General features: G+C 42.0%; 1 protein-coding gene across 2 annotated transcripts in view; it reads right to left on the bottom strand.

Moving 5' to 3' along the window:
- The window catches only part of ZMYND12 (zinc finger MYND-type containing 12), a 34,738-nt gene extending 15,310 nt beyond the window's left edge, over nt 1–19,428 (bottom strand). Inside the window, exons 1-3 of one of the 2 annotated variants that reach the window (XM_061412276.1) lie at nt 19,163–19,428; nt 7,405–7,546; nt 5,796–5,967 (exon numbers count right to left, since the gene is read on the bottom strand). In XM_061412276.1, coding sequence (XP_061268260.1) covers nt 5,796–5,967; nt 7,405–7,546; nt 19,163–19,272 — 424 coding nt within the window. In that variant the 5' untranslated portion in view covers nt 19,273–19,428. The remainder of the gene's footprint in view (nt 1–5,795; nt 5,968–7,404; nt 7,547–19,162) is intronic. The other variant, XM_061412277.1, reaches the window with a different exon arrangement.
- Nucleotides 19,429–19,657: the final 229 nt, after the last annotated feature.

The raw sequence follows: 19,657 nt of genomic DNA, 5'->3' as shown, positions 1-19,657 counted from the left end.
ATGCTCATTGCATGCTGCAGTCCTGACCTTAAGGAGTTTACCGTCCAGTGAAATCATTACACAATAAAGAAACAAAAAGTGAAGCGCTAGGAAGGAAATGAACAGCTGCTGCTGCTGCTGCTAAGTCGCTTCAGTAGTGTACAGTTATCAAAAAAGGCAGGGAGTGGAGAAGGAAATGGCAACCCACTCCAGTATTCTTGCCTGGAGAATCCCATGGACGGAGGAGCCTGGTGGGCTACAGTCCACGGGGTCGCAAAGAGTCGGACACGACTGAGCGACTTCCTTTCACTTTCCCTTTAAGATTCTGGTGATCCACCTCGGTTGCTGAGTGTATCACCAGTCGATTCCTCTTTATTGCTGCCTAGCTTTCCACTGTATGGATGTGCCACAGTTTGATGCACATTTACCCACCGAGGGACAGCTGGGTGGTTTCCAGTTTTTGCCTGTTATGAATAAAGTGGCTGTGGACATTCATGTACAAAAAAAAAAAAAAAAGGCAGGGAGAAACCTACTTTGGATGATTACAGGAGACATCTCTGAGAAGGTGGTGTTTAAGCAGATGCCTGAAGGTTGAACGGAATCAGCCATGTAAGAGGGAGAAACAAGCATTCCAGGCAATGTGTAAGAGAGCCCTAAGGTAAGAAAAAGCTCGATGACTGGGATCCCACAACTAGTGAGGAGGTGAAATTTAAACCTAGGTTCTCCCAGTTCCAAAGTGCTGACTAGAGTGAGGGAAGATGAATAAAGTGGCTCCTCTTTGAAGTATTACTGAAAATGTCATTTTCCAGAGGGTTAAAATTCCAAAGTTTTACTTAAAAAAAGACGAATGCCTATAATTTTTCCACTCCAGTCTGGAGGAATCTCTAAGATGGGAGAGGAATGTAGCGGGTGGGGGGCACATGATTTATTTAGACTTTCAAAAAGGTTGGCAAGGTTATAAATCAGTAATGGTGGGAGTTATAATGAAACCTTCCATCTAGACAGCACTTTCCTGCTTGCAAAGCACTTTCATGTTCATGACACACAAATTCATTTAATCCTCAAAACAGTCCTGTGAAGACGACTCAGGTTCAACAAATGCTTACATAGTTCCCATTTAGGTGTCAGGTCCTGTGAGAGGGTTTCTGAGTGCCTTCTCTACACTAAGTACTGTTCTGGATGTAAAGACACTATGATGAGTAAGAATATGCTGCTGCTGCTAAGTCGCTTCAGTCGTGTCCGACTCTGTGCGACCCCATAGACGGCAGCCCGCCAGGCTCCGCCCTCCCTGGGATTCTCCAGGCAAGAACGCTGGAGTGGGTTGCCATTTCCTTCTCCAATGCATGAAAGTGAAAAGTGAAAGTGAAGTCGCTCAGTCGTGTCCGAGTCTTCGAGACCCCATGGACTGCAGCCTACCAGGCTCCTCCATCCATGGGATTTTCCAGGCAAGAAAGAGTACTGGAGTACTCATTGCCTTCTCCAGAGTAAGAATATACACAGCCCCAGTTCTCCCTGAACTTATAGTCGATCACAGGAGAGGGACTTGAATTAAATAAGCTCATCAACAATGTTGTTCATGTTTAATTGCTAAGTCATGTCAGACTCTCTTGCAACCCCATACACTGTAGCCCACCAGGTTTCTCTCTCCATGGGATTTCCCAGGCAAGAAAAATGGGATGGGCCACCATTTCCTTCTCCAGGGGATCTTTCCAACCCAGGGATCAACCTCGCATCTCCTGCATTGGCAGGCAGATTCTTTACCGCTGAGCCACCACAGAAGCCCCATCAACAAATGTATAATTATTATCAGGGTAAGTGCCCAGAAAAAAAAAAGATGTTTCTAACTGCATACACAAAAAAAGAGAATCGACTCAGTCTAGGAGCTTGGGAAAGGGTTCTAGACGGGAGTGGTGACTCAAGCTGAGCCTGAAGGATGAATAGGAGTTAGTCAGGTGAGGGGGAGGGGAGGAGAAGTGGGGAGAGTAACTAGAGAAGAACCTTCCAGAACAAGGAAGCATCGCAGTGCCAATGAGAGAAGGCCAACACAGCCGAAAGGGAGAGAGAAGATGAGAGGTGAGGTGAGAGAATTCATAAAGGCTGGACCAAGCATGGGCTGATAGGTTGCTTTAGGAACTTGGTCTTTACTTATTGGAGTGAGTTGGTCACATTTTGTTTAGAGACCAGATTAGAGGGAGGCCAGGGAAGATTGCAGAGGCCAGTTGGCAGGGAGTAATTCAGATGATAGATGATAGGATTTAGGCTAGGGTGACCTTTCCAACATTCCATAGCTAGTCAGCGTCAGAGATAAACAGAGCCTAAGCTGTACTTCCTTGTCCAGCGGTCTTCCACTACTTATGGAGGAGGGACAGGCCAGAATGGGGAGTCAGACCAAAGCAGGGTAAAAAGGGTATTTTTGCAGCTAAGTGGCCTGGGATGAAGAGTCAGAGTGCAAACCAGTGAGGAGGGGGTCCATGCAGAAGAGGCATCCCAGAATAAGGAGTCAGAGCCCACAAAAGGAGAGGAGGGCATCTGAAGGGGAAAGAATAGGATTAGAAATGGGAGGTTAACTCATACAGGGTAACAGATTAAATATATAGATACGTCAGTGAAAATGGAAGCCAACATTCTCACCATCAGAGAGGAGAACTACAAATATAAAATGGGAGAAAATGAGATTGAACCCTGTGGATTTAAATGTAGTCCTAGGGACCCAAGATCATGTATAGAAACAGACGTAGAGAGAGAGAGATAAAGAGATTTAGAAATAATGTGTATATACATATACACATTCAGTTCAGTTCAGTCGCTCAGTCGTGTCCGACTCTTTGCAACCGCATGAACCACAGCACACCAGGCCTCCCTGTCTATCACCAGCTCCCGGAGTTTACCCAAACTCATGTGCATCAAGTCAGTGATGCCATCCAGCCATCTCATCCTCTGTTGTCCCCTTCTTCTCCTACCCCCAATCCCTCCCAGCATCAGGGTGTTTTCTAATGAGTCAACTCTTCGCATGAGGTGGTCAAATTATTGGAGTTTCAGCTCCAGCATCAGTCCTTCTAGTGAACACCCAGGATTGATCTCCTTTAGGATGGACTGGTTGGATCTCCTTGCAGTCCAAGGGACTTGCAAGAGTCCTCTCCAACACCACAGTTCAAAAGCATCAATTCATATACACATTATCATACATATATTTCCTAATTCTGTCCACTGAGAAGCCTGGGAATAGCTATACCTCACTAGCAATGAGTATGTCTAGTGCACAATTCGTGGCTTCTAAATTCCATTTTCCACTAAAAGAAATCAGGGCTCCTTGCAGATAGGTTCCAGAAAGCAGGAAAAGTGATCAAAGAACAATGGGGAGGGAATTCCCTGGCAGTTCAGTGGTTCAGTGCTAATGGGGGACTTCTCTGATGGCTCAGATGGTAAAGAATCTGCCTGCAATGCAGGAGACTCTGATTCAATTCCTGGGTCAGGAAGATCGCCTGGAGAAAGGCATGGCAACCCACTCCAATACTCTTGCCTGAAAAACCCTATGATAAAGGAGCCGGGTGAGCTACAGTCCATGGGTTGCAAAGAATCAGACACTGCTGAGCAACTAACACTTTCACTTTGACTTTTCAGTGCTAATGGATTCTATGCTTTCTCTGCTGAGGGCACAGGTTCTATCTCTGGTCAGGGAACTAAGATCCTGCAAGCCTCACAGCCACACACACGCACACACACAACCTCCCAAAAAACAAACAAGAAAGAAAGAAAGAGAACAACGGGGATGTGTCAAGGAAACACAGAAGCCAGTGTGATGGGCTGCCACTTGCCAAATCAAGGACAGTTTGAACATCAAATTAAAGATACTAATGGACTGTAACCCATTAAATAAAATAGGAAAACAAAGGTCCATGGTGATATAAATATTCACTGAAAGTTTGTTGAGGAATTGGATATTTATATAGTTTCAAATACCTCTCTATAACTTATCAATTGCAAAGAGAGGAAAGATTAACTTTACAGAGAAGAAGCCTGACAGATACCACCTTAATAAAGTAACTGGAACATCATCAATAATGGAACAAACTAAAAACACGTGCCAACTTCTAGGATGGGATGAGAAGAATACAGCATCACTTCTGTGATATTCCTGCCAAAGACACATCACCGAGTCCAATCATGAAGAAACGTCAGAAAAACTCAAATTGAAGGACATTTTATAAAACAATTGGCCTTTAATCTTTAAAAGTGTCAACATGGTAAACATCAAGGAAAGCTTGAGAAACTATTCCAGAATGAAGGAGACTAAAGAGCCAAGGCAACAAAATGAGACTGTGATTCTGGGCTCTGTCCTTTTGCTATAAAAATGTGATTGAGACAATTGGAAAAAGCTGAATCGGGTCTGCTTAATAGACAATCGTCGATAATGACTGTACTGTGGTTATGAAGGAGACATCTTTGTAGGAAATGCACACTGAAGTAGTCAAGGCATAGGGCGTCAGGTACACAGCTTACTCTCAGATAGCTTAGGGGGAAAGTCCTTTATAGTATTTCCAACAGTTTTACTTTTTTAAAAGTTTAAAAAAAAATAATGGCTGCTGAGATATACAAAACAGTAGTACAGTATTGAAGGCAAAAGGAGAAGAGGGCAGCAGAGGATGAGATGATAAGATAGCATCACCAACTCAGTGGACATAAATCTGAGCAAACTTGGGGAGATAGTGGAGGACAGAGGAGCCCGGCATGCCACAGTCCATGAGGTCACAAAGAATCGGAAACAAGACTTAGTGACTGAACAACCAAACAGTACCTAAAATGCTGTAGATGCTCAAAAATGTTCATCCCCCTCGAAAATGCTAATTCCCCTCTTGTAGTAACCACCCTGTGTGCTGTCTGCTAAGTCTGTGCTCGCTGCTCTCAGAATCGCCTCTCCCGTCAGTAGGAGCAGGTTCCTAATTTTGTCTGAACTGTGTGACTCCAACACAAAGGTAGATACAGAATGGATACCACACTCGAGCTGAGTCAACACGATTCTTTTTTTCAGAAATTTAACATTGGAAATTAGATGCTAATTAGTTTGTTACCCACCTTGAACCTGGAGGATGTGTAAATTCAATGTAAATTCAGCTATATATGATATTTTGAGGTAGCTGTCTTCTGCAGTAAGCAGAGGGTAGAAAAAGCTTGTCTGTAGAGATGGAAAATAAAGCAGAATGCAGAGAGAAACAGAGACAAGACCCAAGAGAGAGAAACAACACTAACCTTGGCTTCTTATAGCATTCAGAGTTTAGTATCTCACAAAGCCTCCCTTCCTTTAGGACACTTCAGCGTCCTAATAAATTTCCTCCTTTTGCTAAGGCCAGCTAGCATGGATATGAGTCAGTTATAACCAAAAGTCTATGACATCTCCTTCCCCACCTTGTGCCAAACTTTACAGCAATTCCGTTCTTCCACAAAATGTGTCTTGGTGCCATTGCCAGAGCTGGACATTTTGGCCATTAATATGACCCAATATGGACTTACCTGTTGGCTCAGCAGTAAAGAATCCGCCTACAATGCAGGAGATTGCCTGCAATGCAGAAGATGTGGATTTGATCTCTGGGTTGGGAAGATCCTCTGGAAAAGGAAATGGCAACCCACTCCAGTATTCTTGCCTGGAAAATCCCATGGACAGAGGAGACTACAGTTCTGTAGTCTTTGTAGCCCACAGGTGGGCTTCAGTTCATGGGGTGGCAAGAGTTGGGCAGGACTTAGTTACTAAACCACCACCATCATGACTCAATATAGCACTTCTTACTGGTTCCAGGGGGTCTCTAATCAGCATCACTTACCAAGACTGGCTTCAGCCAACAGCAAGTAAGCAGGCACTAGCTCAACTGAACTCAGGCCGTGCACATTCATGCGAAAGCGAAGAGAGTGCAAAGCTGCCGGGACAGCATCTTCATGTTTTCCTTCAAAGATATATTTCTGGGCAACAGTGTAACAGAGTTCAATCAAATGCTTCTGTGGAAGAAAAAATGAGGCTATCTGAGACATCTAAGGGTAAAAGGTAATGGTGGCTATAGGTATCCCTGGAGATAAGGGCAACACCTAACAACCTGGTCAAGAGCCCATAGTGAGCCTGACCACATTGAGGTGGACTTGAGACCCAAAATAGGTGATTAGAAAGGAAAACTCTGGACTGTGAGTTCCTGTGACGATCCAAGGTCCAGGGACAAGGATCTTTTCATCATAGGTCAGTACTTGGCATAAATGAGTGCTCAATATAAAATTATTAAATGAATATTATTATGTTCTTAATAAAATTTTAGTTTAGCAAAACTGTAATGTTTCGGGACAGTTTAAAACTTTCTGCCTTTCTGAGTTAATTTTGAGACAAACATATTTTTCCTTCTGTAATTATCCTGCTTAGCTAATATTAGAAATAACTTTGACTCTTCATCATTCTAAAGCCGCTCTCAAGGTGTCACTATACTAAAATCAATGAATCTTTTGAGATTTATGGCTTATAAAGCATTATTTTTTCAGAATAACTGAGATGCTATCAATGCCATAATAATAATTTTCTCAATCTCCTTTATTTATTAACTAGTATATTCATACATCATTTCTTGACCTTCTACTATGTGCCTAGGCTCTTATCACATACTTAGCATGTTAGGGAGCTATGGCTGAATTTTGTAACCCCAAAATTCATAAGATTTATAAAGATTTTTTTTGTTGTTGATGTGGACCATTTTTATAGCCTTTATTGAATTTGTTACAATATTGCTTCTGTTTTACATTTTGGTTTTTTGGCCATGAGGCGTGCAGGAACTTAGTTCCCTGACCAGGGATGGAACATGTACCTCCTGTACTGAGAGGCAAAGTCTTAACAACTGGGCCACCAGAGAAGTCCCCAAAATTCATATGATGAAGCCTTATGAATGGGCCTGCATTTGGAGATAGGGCTTTTTAAAGAGGCAATCAAATTAAAATGAGGTAATGGGGTATCACCTAATCCAATCTAGTGGTGGCTTTATTAGGGGAGGAAATTTGGACCCCAGGGATGTGTGCACACAGAGGAAAGACCACAGGAGGACACAGCAAGAAGGCGGCCGTCTGCAAGCCAAGGGGAGAGGCCTCAGAAGAAATCAACCCTGCTGACAACCTACCGTTGGTCTTGGACTTCCAGCCTCCAGAACTGTGAGAAAATAAATTTCTGTTGTTCAAGGCCCCCATCTGTGGTACTTGGTTATGGCAGCAGCTCTAAGAAACTAATACTGCAGTGATTCAGCAAATTTGCGGAGAACTGACTGAAGGGAACTGAGGGCATAAAGACATAAAACCACACCTCTGCCTTCAGAGGTTGCAGTTCAGTGGCCTTGCACAGTCCCTCCTTTCACTGGGGCCGCTGTGCTGCACCCCTGACTTAAACCTGCAGCGTCCCACAGGCCCTACCTGCCGCTGCTGCAGCTGCTGCAGGCCATGCTGCCGTTCTTCCTCCGAGTTGTAGAAGGGCATGGAGGTGCGCAGGGGAATCAGGAGCTGACATATCTTCTCGTGGATGCTGCCCCAATCAGCTCTTTGATGAACCACACCACTGACAAAGGAAACACGACTTCGTTATCTCTACCTTGGGCTTGACCGAAGATTCTCCTGACCCTACTGCTGGCCAGGCCCTAGGGACTAGAAGAGTAAGCTCAACACAGACCAGGCAGGGAGCCTAAAGCCATTTCTGACAAAACTTGCTCTTCCTTCACATGGTGACTGGGTGGTGTAAAGACCAGGGGTGTGTGGGAGGAGTGGGGGGAGGATATTTCTGCAGGCCGTTAGGTGGTGATGCTGTCTCTGCCTATTCTGCTTTTGTTCTTCATTAGTAACAACAAAGACAACGTTAACACAGTAATGGTCTAAGGTCATTTTCAAAATATCTGAACGCTGAAGCTGATGAATGTAAGGAACTTTTCTTAGGGAAAGGCGCGAGCCTCTCATGAGGCTCTCGGAGACACTTTCCTTACAGCTGGGGCGTGGCTGGGAAGAGCACCATTTGCGTCTTCTGTGCTGGGGCTGGGCGGGGGGCAGGGGGCGGGCATTCGCATGGAACACACTGTGAATCTCCTCCAATCCTAGAGGCGCAACAGGTGGTCTCATAAGTAACTGTTCAACTTTTTGCAAACAAACAAACAAAAAAAAAAACATTATTTTTTTAAAGGTAAGGAAGCATGGGTATGGAGAGTAAGTAGCTACTCTAGGCCCGTATTCCAAAGCCAGTATGTTTTAGCTCTCCAGAGAAAAGCATTGTGGCAGTTTAGTTTATGGCTTTTCTGACTGTTTTATGTGCATATTTAATATTTTTTAAACACTTAATTGGACAGCACAAATATAGAACGTTTGCATCACTACAGAAACATTCTATTGGACAGCACTTTGACAGAGTCCACTCCCATTCCTTTTATTTTTTTAAATGGCCACACCATGCAGCCTGCAGGATCTAAATTCCCCAACCAAGGAAAGCACCACTGGGCCACCAGAGCCCAGGCAAGGGACAGGGAAAGTAACAAACCACTGGACCACTAGGAAATTCCCTCCCATTCCTTACACAATTTCCTCTATGAACGACTCCTGTTGCAGTGAAAAGGAAAAAGAGGAATGAGTTTTTCTTTCACTTTCCTGAGAATGAAGAAGAAAAAGAGAACAGTGAGCAGGCCTGAACATTCCTAGTTTTTATGGCAATCGTTGCTAATCTGTAACTGTTTGCTTTTCTGGCCCCTAACTCTGCAGGTGACTGCAGCTATGAAATCCATGAAATTAAGACGCTTGCTCCTTGGAAGAAAAGCTATGACAAACGTAGACAGCATGTTAAAAATAGACAGTGTTTGTCATCACTTTGCTGACAAAGGTCTTACACCATCAAAGCTATGGTTTTTCCAGTAGTCACATGTACAGATGTGAGAGAGTTGTGTGAGAACCATAAAGAAAGCTAAGCACTGAAGAACTGATGTCATTGAACTACGGTGTTGGAGAAGACTCCTGAGAGTCCCTTGGGCTGCAAGGAGATCAAACCAGTCAATCATAAAGGAAATCAACCCTGAATATTCATTGGAAGGACTGATGCTGAAGCTGAAGCTCCAATACTTTGGGCACCTGATGCAAAGCGTTGACTCATTAGAAATGACCCTGATTCTGGGAAAGACTGAGGGCAGGAGAAGAGGGTGACAGAGGATGAGATGATTCGATGGCATCACCAACTCAATAGCCTTGAGTTTGAGCAAACTCCGGGAGATAGTGAAGGACAGGGAAACCTGGCATGCCACAGTCCGTGGGGTCACAGAGTCAGACATGACTGAGCAACTGAACACCACCACCACCACCATATACAAAATAGACTCAAAATGGATGTAGGATCAGAAACCAAAAAGCTCCTAGAGGAAAACAGGCAGAATACTCTCTAACATAAATTGTAGCAATATTTTTCTTTGGATCTGTTTCCTAAAGCAAAGGAAATATAAGCAAAAATAAACAAATGAGACCTAATGATACTTACAAGCTTTTGCATAGTAAAGGAAACCATTGACAAAATTAAAATACAACCTAATGAAGAGAAGAAAATATTTGCAAATTATGTGACCAATAGGGGATCCCAACCCAGGGATCGAACCCAGGTCTCCTGCATTGCGTGCAGACGCTTTACCATCTGAGCCACCAGGGAAGCCCAATAAAGGGTTAATATCCATCATATATAAATAACTCAAACAATTTAACATCAAAAAATAACCCAGTTTAAAAATAGGCAGAAGAACTGAGTAAATATATTTCCAAAGAGGACATCAGTTCAGTTCAGTTCATTTGCTCAGTCGTGTCCGACTCTTTGCAACCCCATGAGTTGCAGCACGCCAGGCCTCCCTATCCATCACCAACTCCCAGAGTTCACTCAAACTCATGTTCATCGAGTTGGTGATGTCATCCAGCCATCTCATCCTCTGTTGTCCCCTTCTCCTCCTGCCCCCAACCCTTCCCAGCATCAGAGTCTTTTCCAATGAGTCAACTCTTCGCATGAGGTGGCCAAAGTACTGGAGTTTCAGCTTTAGCATCATTCCTTCCAAAGAACACCCAGAAATGATCTCCTTTAGAATGGACTGGTTGGATCTCCTTGCAGTCCAAGGGACTCTCAAGAGTCTTCTCCAACACCACAGTTCAAAAGCATCAATTCTTTGGCGCTCAGCCTTCTTCACAGTCCAACTCTCACAGCCATACATGACTACTGGAAAAACCATAGCCTTGACCTTTGTTGGCAAAGTAATGTCTCTGCTTTTGAATATGCTATCTAGGTTGGTCATAACTTTCCTTCCAAGGAGTAAGCGTCTTTTAATTTCATGGCTGGAATCACCATCTGCAGTGATTTTGGAGCCCCAAAAATAAAGTCTGACACTGTTTCCACTGTTTCCCCATCTATTTGCCATGAAGTGATGGGACCAGATGCCATGATCTTAGTTTTCTGAATGTTGAGCTTTAAGTCTAGTCAAAGCTATGGTTAAAGAGGACATGCAGATGGCCAATAGGCAGGTGAAAAGATACTCAATATTGTTAATCATTCAGTTCAGTTCAGTCGCTCAGTCATGTCCAACTCTTTGCAACCCCATGGACTGTAGCACACCAGGCCTCCCTGTCCATCACCAACTCCTGGACTTTACTCAAAATCATGTCCATTGAGTTGGTGATGCCATCCAACCACCTTACCCTCTGTCACCCCCTTCTCCTCCTGCCTTCAATCTTTCCCAGCATCAGGGTCTTTTCCAATGAGTCAATTCTTCGCATTAGGTAGCCAAAGTATCAGAGTTTTAGCTTCAGCATCAGTCCTTCCAATGAATATTCAGGACTGATTTCCTTTAGGATGGACTGGTTGGATCTCCTTGCAAGCCAAAGGACTCTCAAGAGTCTTCTCCAACATCACAGTTCAAAAGCATCAATTTTTCAGCTCTCAGCTTTCTTTATAGTCCAACTCTTACATCCATACATGACTACTGGAAAAACCATAGCTTTGACTAGACAGACCTTAGTTAAATGTGAATCAAAACAGCAGTGAGATATCACCTCACACCTGTTCTAATGGCTATCATCAAAAAAGAACACAAATAACTAATGTTGGCAAGTATGTGTAGAAAGGGAAACTTATACACTGTTAGTATAAATGTAAATTGGTATAGCCACTGTGGAAAATGGTATGGAAAATTCAAAAAACTAAAAAGTAGAGTTACTATATTACCCAGCAATTCCACTGCTGGGTATATACCCAAAAACATTCATTTGAAAAGATACACGCATACACACACACACACACACACACTTCCCAGGTGGTGATAGTGGTAAAGAACCCACTTGCTAATCAATGCAGGATACGTAAAGAGGCATGGGTTTGATCCTTGGGTTGAGAAGAGCCCCTGGAGGAGGTCATGGTAACCCACTCCAGTATTCCTGCCTGGAGAATCCCATGGACAGGAGCCTGGCAGGTAATACACACACACAGACACAGACACAGACACAGACACACACAGACACACAGACACACACACACACACACACTGGAATACTACTTAGTTAAAAAGAATGATATTTTGCCAATTGTAGCAATATGGATGGATTTGGAAGGTATTATGCTAAGTGAAATAAGTCAGAAAAAGACAAATACTGTAAGATGTCAATTATATGTGGAATCTAAAACATACAAAACTAGTGAATATAACAAAAAAGAAGCAGTGTCACAGATATAGAGAACAAACTAGTGGTTACCGTTAGGGAGAGGGGAGGGGGAACAATATAGGAGTATGTAGTTAAGATGAACAAACTATTATGTATAAAATATGGTGCAAGGATATATTGTACAGCACAGGGAATATAGCCAATATTTTATAGAACTATAAATGGAGTATAACCTTTAACAATTGTGAAACACTATATTATACAATGGAACATACGTATTATTGTATATCAACTGTATTTCGATTAAAAAAAACTGAAAAAAAAAAAGAAAAGAAAATCTATCGACCATAGATGTATGTGGGTTTCCCAGGTGGCGCTAGTGGTAAAGAATTTGCCTCCCAATTCAGGAGACATACGAGACACAGGTTCTTCCCTAGGGTTGGGAAGATCCCCTGCAGGAGGGCATGGCAAGCCACTCCAGTATTCTTGCCTGGATAATTCTGTGGACAGAGGAGCCTGGTGGGCTACAATCCATAGGGTCACAAAGAGTTGGACATGACTGAAGTGACTTAACATGCATAGATGTATGTGCTTATTTCTGGACTCTCAATTATATTCCATCAATCTATATGTCTATCCTTATGCCAGTATCACACTGTATTTCTGTAGCTTTGCAGTAAATATTGAAATTAAGAAGTATGAGTTTTCCAACTTTGCTCTTTTTTGAGATTGTTTTAGCTATTTTATGTCCCTTTCGTTTTCATATACATTTTAGGATCAGAGTGTCCTTTAAGGCAAAAATGATGGTTAGAAATTTTACAGGGATTGCATTGAATCTGTGGTGGTGGTGGTGGTAGTGGTGATTTAGTCGCTAAGCTGTGTCTGATCTTGCAACGCCATAAACTGTAGCTCACCAGGCTCCTTTGTCCATGGGATTTCCCAGGCAAGAATGCTGGAGAGGGTTGCCAGGTCCTTCTCCAGGGGATAATCCCCACCCAGGGATGGAAGCTGGGTCTCCTGCATTGCAGGTGGATTCTTTATCGACTGAGTCACCAGGGAAACTGTTTCATATTAAGTCTTCCTGTCTATGAATATGAAATATATTTCCATTTATTTAGGTTTTGCTTAGTTTTATTCAACAATATTTTGTGTTTTTTTCCAGTGTATGTCTTTTACTTCTATGATTAAATTTATTCCTTTATTTAAAGTGCTATTGTAAATGGAACCATTGTCTTAATTTCATTTTCAGATTGTGCCTTGCTAGTGTACAGAAATATAGCTGATTTTTGCACACTGATTTTATATCCTATAATCTTGCTTTTTTGTGTGAGGGGTTTCTCTATATAAAGATCATACTTTTACTCCTTTGTTTCCAAGCTGGATACTTTTTATTTCATTGTCTTCCCCAATTGCCCCAGCTAGAACCTCTAGTTCAATGTGGGAAAGAAGTAATGAAACTGACATCTTGCCTCATTTCTGATTTTAGAGGGAACACTTACTGTCTTTGACTATTAAGTATGATATTACTGTTGTGTTTCGCTACGGTTCTTTTATGGATACTCTTTACCCAGTTACAAAAGTTCATTTCTATTCCCATTTTTTTAGTGAAAGTCACTCAGTCATGTCCAACTCTTTGCGACCCCATGGATACAGTACATGGAATTCTCCAGGCCATAATACCAGAGTGGATAGCCTTTCCCCTCTCTAGGGGATCTTCCCAAACCAGGGATTAAACCCAGGTCTCCCACATTGCAGGCAAATTCTTTACCAGCTGAGCCGCATGGGAAGCCCAAGAATACTGCAGTGGGTAGCCTATCCCGTCTCCAGCAGATCTTCCCAACCCAGGAATTTTATTAAGTGTTTTTATCATAAAGGGAGTTGGATTTTGCCAAATGTTTTTTCTGTATCTATTGAGATGATTGTGTGATTTTTGTCCTTTATTCGATTAAGATGATGATGTATATTGATTGATACTTTTATGTTGAACAAACTTTGAATTCTCAGGAGAAATTCTGCTTGGTCATGAGATATAATTCTTTTTACATTCTGCTGGATTTGGTCTGCTAGTATTTTGGAAAGGATTTCTGTATTTGTATCATAAGCGGTATTGGTCTGTGGTTTTGATGTTTTTCTCTGGTTTTGGTGTTAGGATAACACTGGCCTCATAAAACTAGTTGGAAACTATTCCCTCCTCTTCTAATTTTTTCAGAAGGGTTTGTGAAGAATTGTTAACACTTCTTTAAATATTTGATAGAATTCACCAGTGAAATTGTTCTGGGCTTACTTTGTGAAAAGCTTTTCTTTTTAATTACTTAGCTAAATTTCTTTAATTATAGATCTACTCAGTATTCTATTTCTTCTTGAGTCAGTTTCAATAGTTTGTGTCTTATTAGGAATATATTTCATCTAGGTTTTCAAATTTGTTGGCATACAATTGTATGTAGTATTCTCTTATAACTCCTTTTATTTCTGCAAAGTTCGTAGCAACGTCTCCACTTTAATTTTCCAATTTTAGTAATTTGATTCTTCTTTTCTTGGTCAGTCTAGCTAAAGTTTTGTCAGTTTCAACCATTTTAAACAACTTGTGGTTTTGTTAATTCTGTTTATTGTTTTCCTATTTTCTATTTCGCTCAGATGGTAAAGAGTCAGCCTACAGTGTGGGAGACCCAGGTTCGAACCCTGGGTTGGGAAGATCCCCTGGAGAAGGAAATAACAACCCACTCTAGTATTCTTGCCTGGAAAATCCCATGGATGGAGGAGGCTGGCAGGCTACAGTGCAAAGAGTTGGACACAACTGAGCGATTTCACTTCACTACTTTCTATTTCATTTATCTTTGCTGTAATCTGCACTATTTCCCTCCTTCTGCTAGTTTTGGGTTGATTTTGCTCTTCTTTCTCTTAGTTCTTAAAATGTAAGTCTGGGTTATTGATTTGCGATCTTCCTTCTTTTTTAGAGTATTTGTTTACAGCTATGAATTTCCTTCTAGGTACTGCTTTTACTGTGTCCCTTCAGTTTTAGCATGTTGTGTTTTTGTTCTCATTTCATTTCAAAGCCTTTTTTAATTTCTCATGTGGTTTCTTCTTTGACCCACTGGTTGTTTGAGTGTATTATTTCTATGTATTCAAATATTTCCCAAATTTCCTTCTGTTATTGACTACTTTCATTCCATTGTGGTTGAAGAACATATTTTGCATATTTTCAACCCTTCTAAATTTACTGAGATTCTTGTATGTATTTGGTCTACCCTGGAGAATGTTCCACATGCATTTGAGAAGAATACATATTCTGTATTCTGTAAATGTCTGTTAGGTCTAGCTGGTTTATATTGTTGTCCAAGTCATATTTCTTTGCTGATGTTTTGTTTAGTTTTTCTATTCATTATTGAAAGGGGAGTTTTTCACTTCTATTGCCTATTACATACTTTTATTTAAAGGTGAGAAAGTTGGCTGTTTGATTCCATTTACACATACTCCAAAATAGGTAACAATAACTGAGGACAGGGATTAGCAAAGCTTTTCTTGGGGCCAGATAGTCAATTTTGGGCTTTGAGAGCCATGTGGTCTCTGTTGCAACTACTCAACTCATTGTTGCATAAAAGCAGTCACAGACAATAATTGCTGCGCTCAAACACTCTCTTGCTTTCCTTTCTTCTGGGACAAAGAAGTGAATAAAGTATTTGCTTTATAAACTGTGACGGCTCTCACACAAGTGACAAAAAGCATTTTAAAGGGTTTTTTGATAGAGAATCACTGTAAACAAATGAATAAAAGCACGTAACAGTCAGAATAAAGAAATAGGTGAGTTCCACGGGGTTTTTATTAAATAGGGGCTTAGTGAGTAATTGTGTGAGCAATGGAAATATTAACTTACTTAACTGCCTGAACTTTTGTTCCACTAAGCACATTTGCATATCTTGCCTTTCTAAAGAAAGGGAGCATATTTTATATATTTATGAGCTTTCTGCTTATTCATCTGTATCATCCCTAACAGTTGTCACAGGGCCATGCATAAAGAAGGATTGGAAAAGTATGCATTCAAATCAGGGATCACAAGCAAATAGCTTGTGGGTTAGACGTGTTTTGTTTGGCCATTCCCATGTTTTTTAAACTGAAGTGGAAGACTGTTAAGCAGGGCCTGAATTCTCCAGTTCACCACAGATCCTACTATTGAATACCACTTGACTGTTATCTCTTCCTACACAGTGAGAGCATTTTTATTTGTGCCCCATTTGTTAAATGAAAGGAAAAATTATTGCAAATTACTCTTATCTCTACGCTACAACTTACTAACCTATACTGCTAAAGCCTCTTTTACCTGTAATGTTGCTGTGTACTTTATAAAATTGGCTTCTCTTAAAAACGCCTATTTCCTGGGAACATTCTCACAGTCCCACACAGAATGATATGCACAAGATTACACAGAATGTAATAAATAAATGAATTTATAGGAAAAGAACATAAGAAAATTCACTAAAATGTGAAGCTATTAATTATCTGGATTGTGAGGTTATGAATTATTTTTCATGTTTATATTTTGTATTGTATTATATATTGTATTCAGTAATTTCAAGTTTTCTGCACTGAGCATGAATTACATCTGCAATCAAAAAATTCTTTTGCAAAAAAATTAACTTCCACAAATTCAAGTTGACTTCCCTTCCTGATCTTTAAATTTGGAGTAAGGAAAAACAATATCTATTGAGTGCCAACTTGATCTCAGGCATGGCGCTAGATGCTTTACATTCAATCGTAAAAACCCTATAAGGGAGAACTAAAGGCCCTCATTTTTGAGATAGAGAACGACTATCACAGTTTTATTTTCTGGAAAATCATGACCTCTCTAGGACACAAGGATATAGATATCTGGAGAAAAGTTAGGGGGAGAGGAGAAGACCTTAAAAATAATTAAAGGGAGTGAAAGCAGTGAAAGAAAATAATGGAGGATAAGGGCATAGGAAATAATAATTTATTCATGGATTCATCAAATATTTAGTTTCAACCATTTCAAGATATTTTGCTGGAGACCATAGGGTATACACAGATGGGTCTGAAACAGATCAAAGATAACATATGAGAGTCCATCTACATATTAAACATAACACTTCTGCATTAATGGCAGGGCATCCTGTATTAATGGAGCATGATAAAATTGAGCTCACAGGCTTGCCAACAACTAAAATGAGTCAGGGAAATAAGAGTCATCTGAAAGATTACAAAGTAACTACAAAGTGAGTTGAGAGGAAGGAGGAATTACTTCTGGGCTTGAGGGATGAAGAGGACAACAGAAGAGGTGGATGCTTGTATCAGGCAAAGGAGTCTTCCCTCTCTCCAGAATGCCAGTCCTGCACTTAGAAGTGTTTACTCAGGACTTCCCTGGAGGTCCAGTGGTTAAGTCTCCATGCTTCCAGTGCAGGGTACAAGGGTTCAAAGTCTGGTTGGGGAACTAAGATCCCATAAACCACACAGCAAAAACAAAAACAAAGACATTAAACAAGTGAGACAAAAATATAAAAGTATTGAAAAAGTGAAGGAAAAATGTGAGAGAGAAAATGAGATAGAATTTAGTTTGGGTTTAGCAGAAATACCTCTTTGAAGAAATAACATTTCTGAGAAGAGAAAGATGAAAGAGAGTTAGGAAGAGCTGTGACTGTAGAGAAAAATTCCCAACAGAGGCAACAGGCTGGGCAAAGAAACTGAGGGAGGAAAGGAGTTGGCAAATTGGAACTGAAAGAAAGCCTCTGTAACTGCATCCAGGAAAAGAAGGGTGAGTGTGTCGGGAAATGAAAGTAGAGAGGCAGCCAGGGCTTTGTAGTTTCTGCTACAAATTCTGAATTGTATTCTGTATGCAATAAAGAAACAACAGTGGAGACGGAGATGCCGCCCCTGCGCTCAGGGAGCATACAGCTCAGTGAGGGGCACAGGCCACTAAACAAATGATTTAAATGTGTCATAAATGTGAGGATAGGGGACATGACGAGTGCTGTGAAAGCACTGAGGAGGGACACTGGATTCAGTCCAAGAGGTGTGTGCACTCTACACCCGGACCACTGCAATTGAGAAGCTATGTAGCCTTTAGCGTCTACTTTCCAGTCTAGCTTCACATTGATACCTGTCATCTTTCCGTAATACAAATGAGAGCATGTGAAAACCATCCATGACCCCCCCGAGGATAAATTCCAAACTCCTTGGTCTCGTATCACTGTTTGGCCCTAACTTTTATCTTCTTGGTATAAACTTCTACTATTACCTATCAATGATTTTCAAACTTTTGAAAAATCAACCTATAGTAGGAAATACATTTCACTAGTACAAACACATATCCACATAAAACACTAAAACACAAGTCTGAAGAAACAATTCAAGTAGGATTACTCTGATACTTTCTAGGTTTGTTTCCCCTTAAAACGCTGGTTGTGATTTATTCATGACCTGCTAATGGGGCCTGGACAGCAAGGTGACAGTTGTGACTGCTCTCTCCACCACTACCTTCTCAACCCACCTCTGAACAAAGTCTGTTCTCTCACTCTTTACCAAAGCAGTTCTGGATGCAAGAAGTGCCTTTCCTTTCCTTCTCCACTTCTCATTCACCTAGCAACTTCCTTCTGATCTTTCAAGACTTTGCCCAAATAGTACTTCTTCAGAGGAGCCTTTGCAGATACCACCCCAGTCTTCATGCTTCCATCCTTAGAGGTCCCAGGGAATAGTACTCCCGGAGTGACAGCACTTGTCATAGAGGGTTATGTTATACCTTACTTTTTTAAACAGGTTAGCCTGCTCTGGACCAGGTTTCTGAACGTCAGCAACCTCACTGTCTTATCTCAGGCCCCAAATAGGGTCCGATCTGAAGCAAAGGTCAGGGGATGTTATGCTGAAGTAAATGAAAACTAATATCATACCCTTCCCATACCGTCGCGATCCTGGCTGTGCACCGACAAACTAGCTTTCTATCTGTTCTTCAAACACAGCAAGGTCATCCCTCCCTCGGAGCCTCACTGCGCCACTGTTCCCCGAGCGTTTCTCCGGCGGGCCGTTCCTACTCAATCATATTCAGGTCCATAGTCTACCCTCAGAGAGGCTGTTTGCCTAACCTCCCAGCACATTTCCTTTGTCTTTAAGGCATTTTGTTGTTGTTATGGCCGACTCTTTTACAACCACATGGACTGTAGCTCGCCAGGCTCCTCTCTCCGTAGAATTTCCTAGGCAAGAATACTGGACTACTCTCTGGAATTGTTTTGTTTGGTCTGTTGGTTTATTTATCTAGCTTTCTCATGACAATATTACTTTTTTGGGAGACGTGGTCTCCCGACTTTCTCCCCAGACTTCAGCACCTAGAACAGTGCAAGGCGCACAGCAGGCGCCCCACAAAACATCTGGTGACGAACGAGCGAGTGTAAGAGGAAGCAAACGCAGACACTGAAGTCTTAGGGACCTGTCTTGAAGCCTCCTAGACTCTAGAACCTAGAGGGTTCCCTGAGAGGGAGAGGATTGAGGCGCCCAGGGGCCATGTTTCAGGGCCTACCAGTAATAAGTGACTGTGCAGGCCCCGCACACCCGCTCGGCCGGGGCGTCGCACACCTCACAGCAGAGCCGGCGCCCCTTGGGCACCGCCAGAGGGTAGATCACGTTCATGCCGCGGCAGACGGTGTTGTCAGTCTCTAGGACGGTTGCCCGGCGAAGACACACCGGACAGCGGCGTCACGTGACCGACACGGCGCAGCCTCATCGCCCGCATTTGGAGGGTAAGGGGAGGGACGTGTGGCTCGTCTGACAACTTGGGAGTGCGTTTGTAGGTTGTTTTTTTTTTTTTTAATGAAGGAGAAAAAAAAACAAACAAGCTATCCCTCCACCTCTCCCCCTCCCGCACCTCTCTAAACCCAAAGGTTAAACAACCGGGCAATCATATTTTTAGCTGCGGTCCTAGTCTAGCAGGGTCTGTACGGTAGCCGATAAGGATCAAACACGGCCGGCCGGACCGTCACGCAGGCTAGGAAACTAAACAAGGGGGTGTGCCTCT

The sequence above is a fragment of the Bos javanicus genome, chromosome 3, assembly GCF_032452875.1.
Source record: "Bos javanicus breed banteng chromosome 3, ARS-OSU_banteng_1.0, whole genome shotgun sequence".
Classification (NCBI taxonomy): Eukaryota; Metazoa; Chordata; class Mammalia; order Artiodactyla; family Bovidae; genus Bos; species Bos javanicus.
The sequence above is the reverse complement of the archived record's forward strand: the minus strand, read 5'-3'. Positions and strand labels throughout refer to the sequence as shown.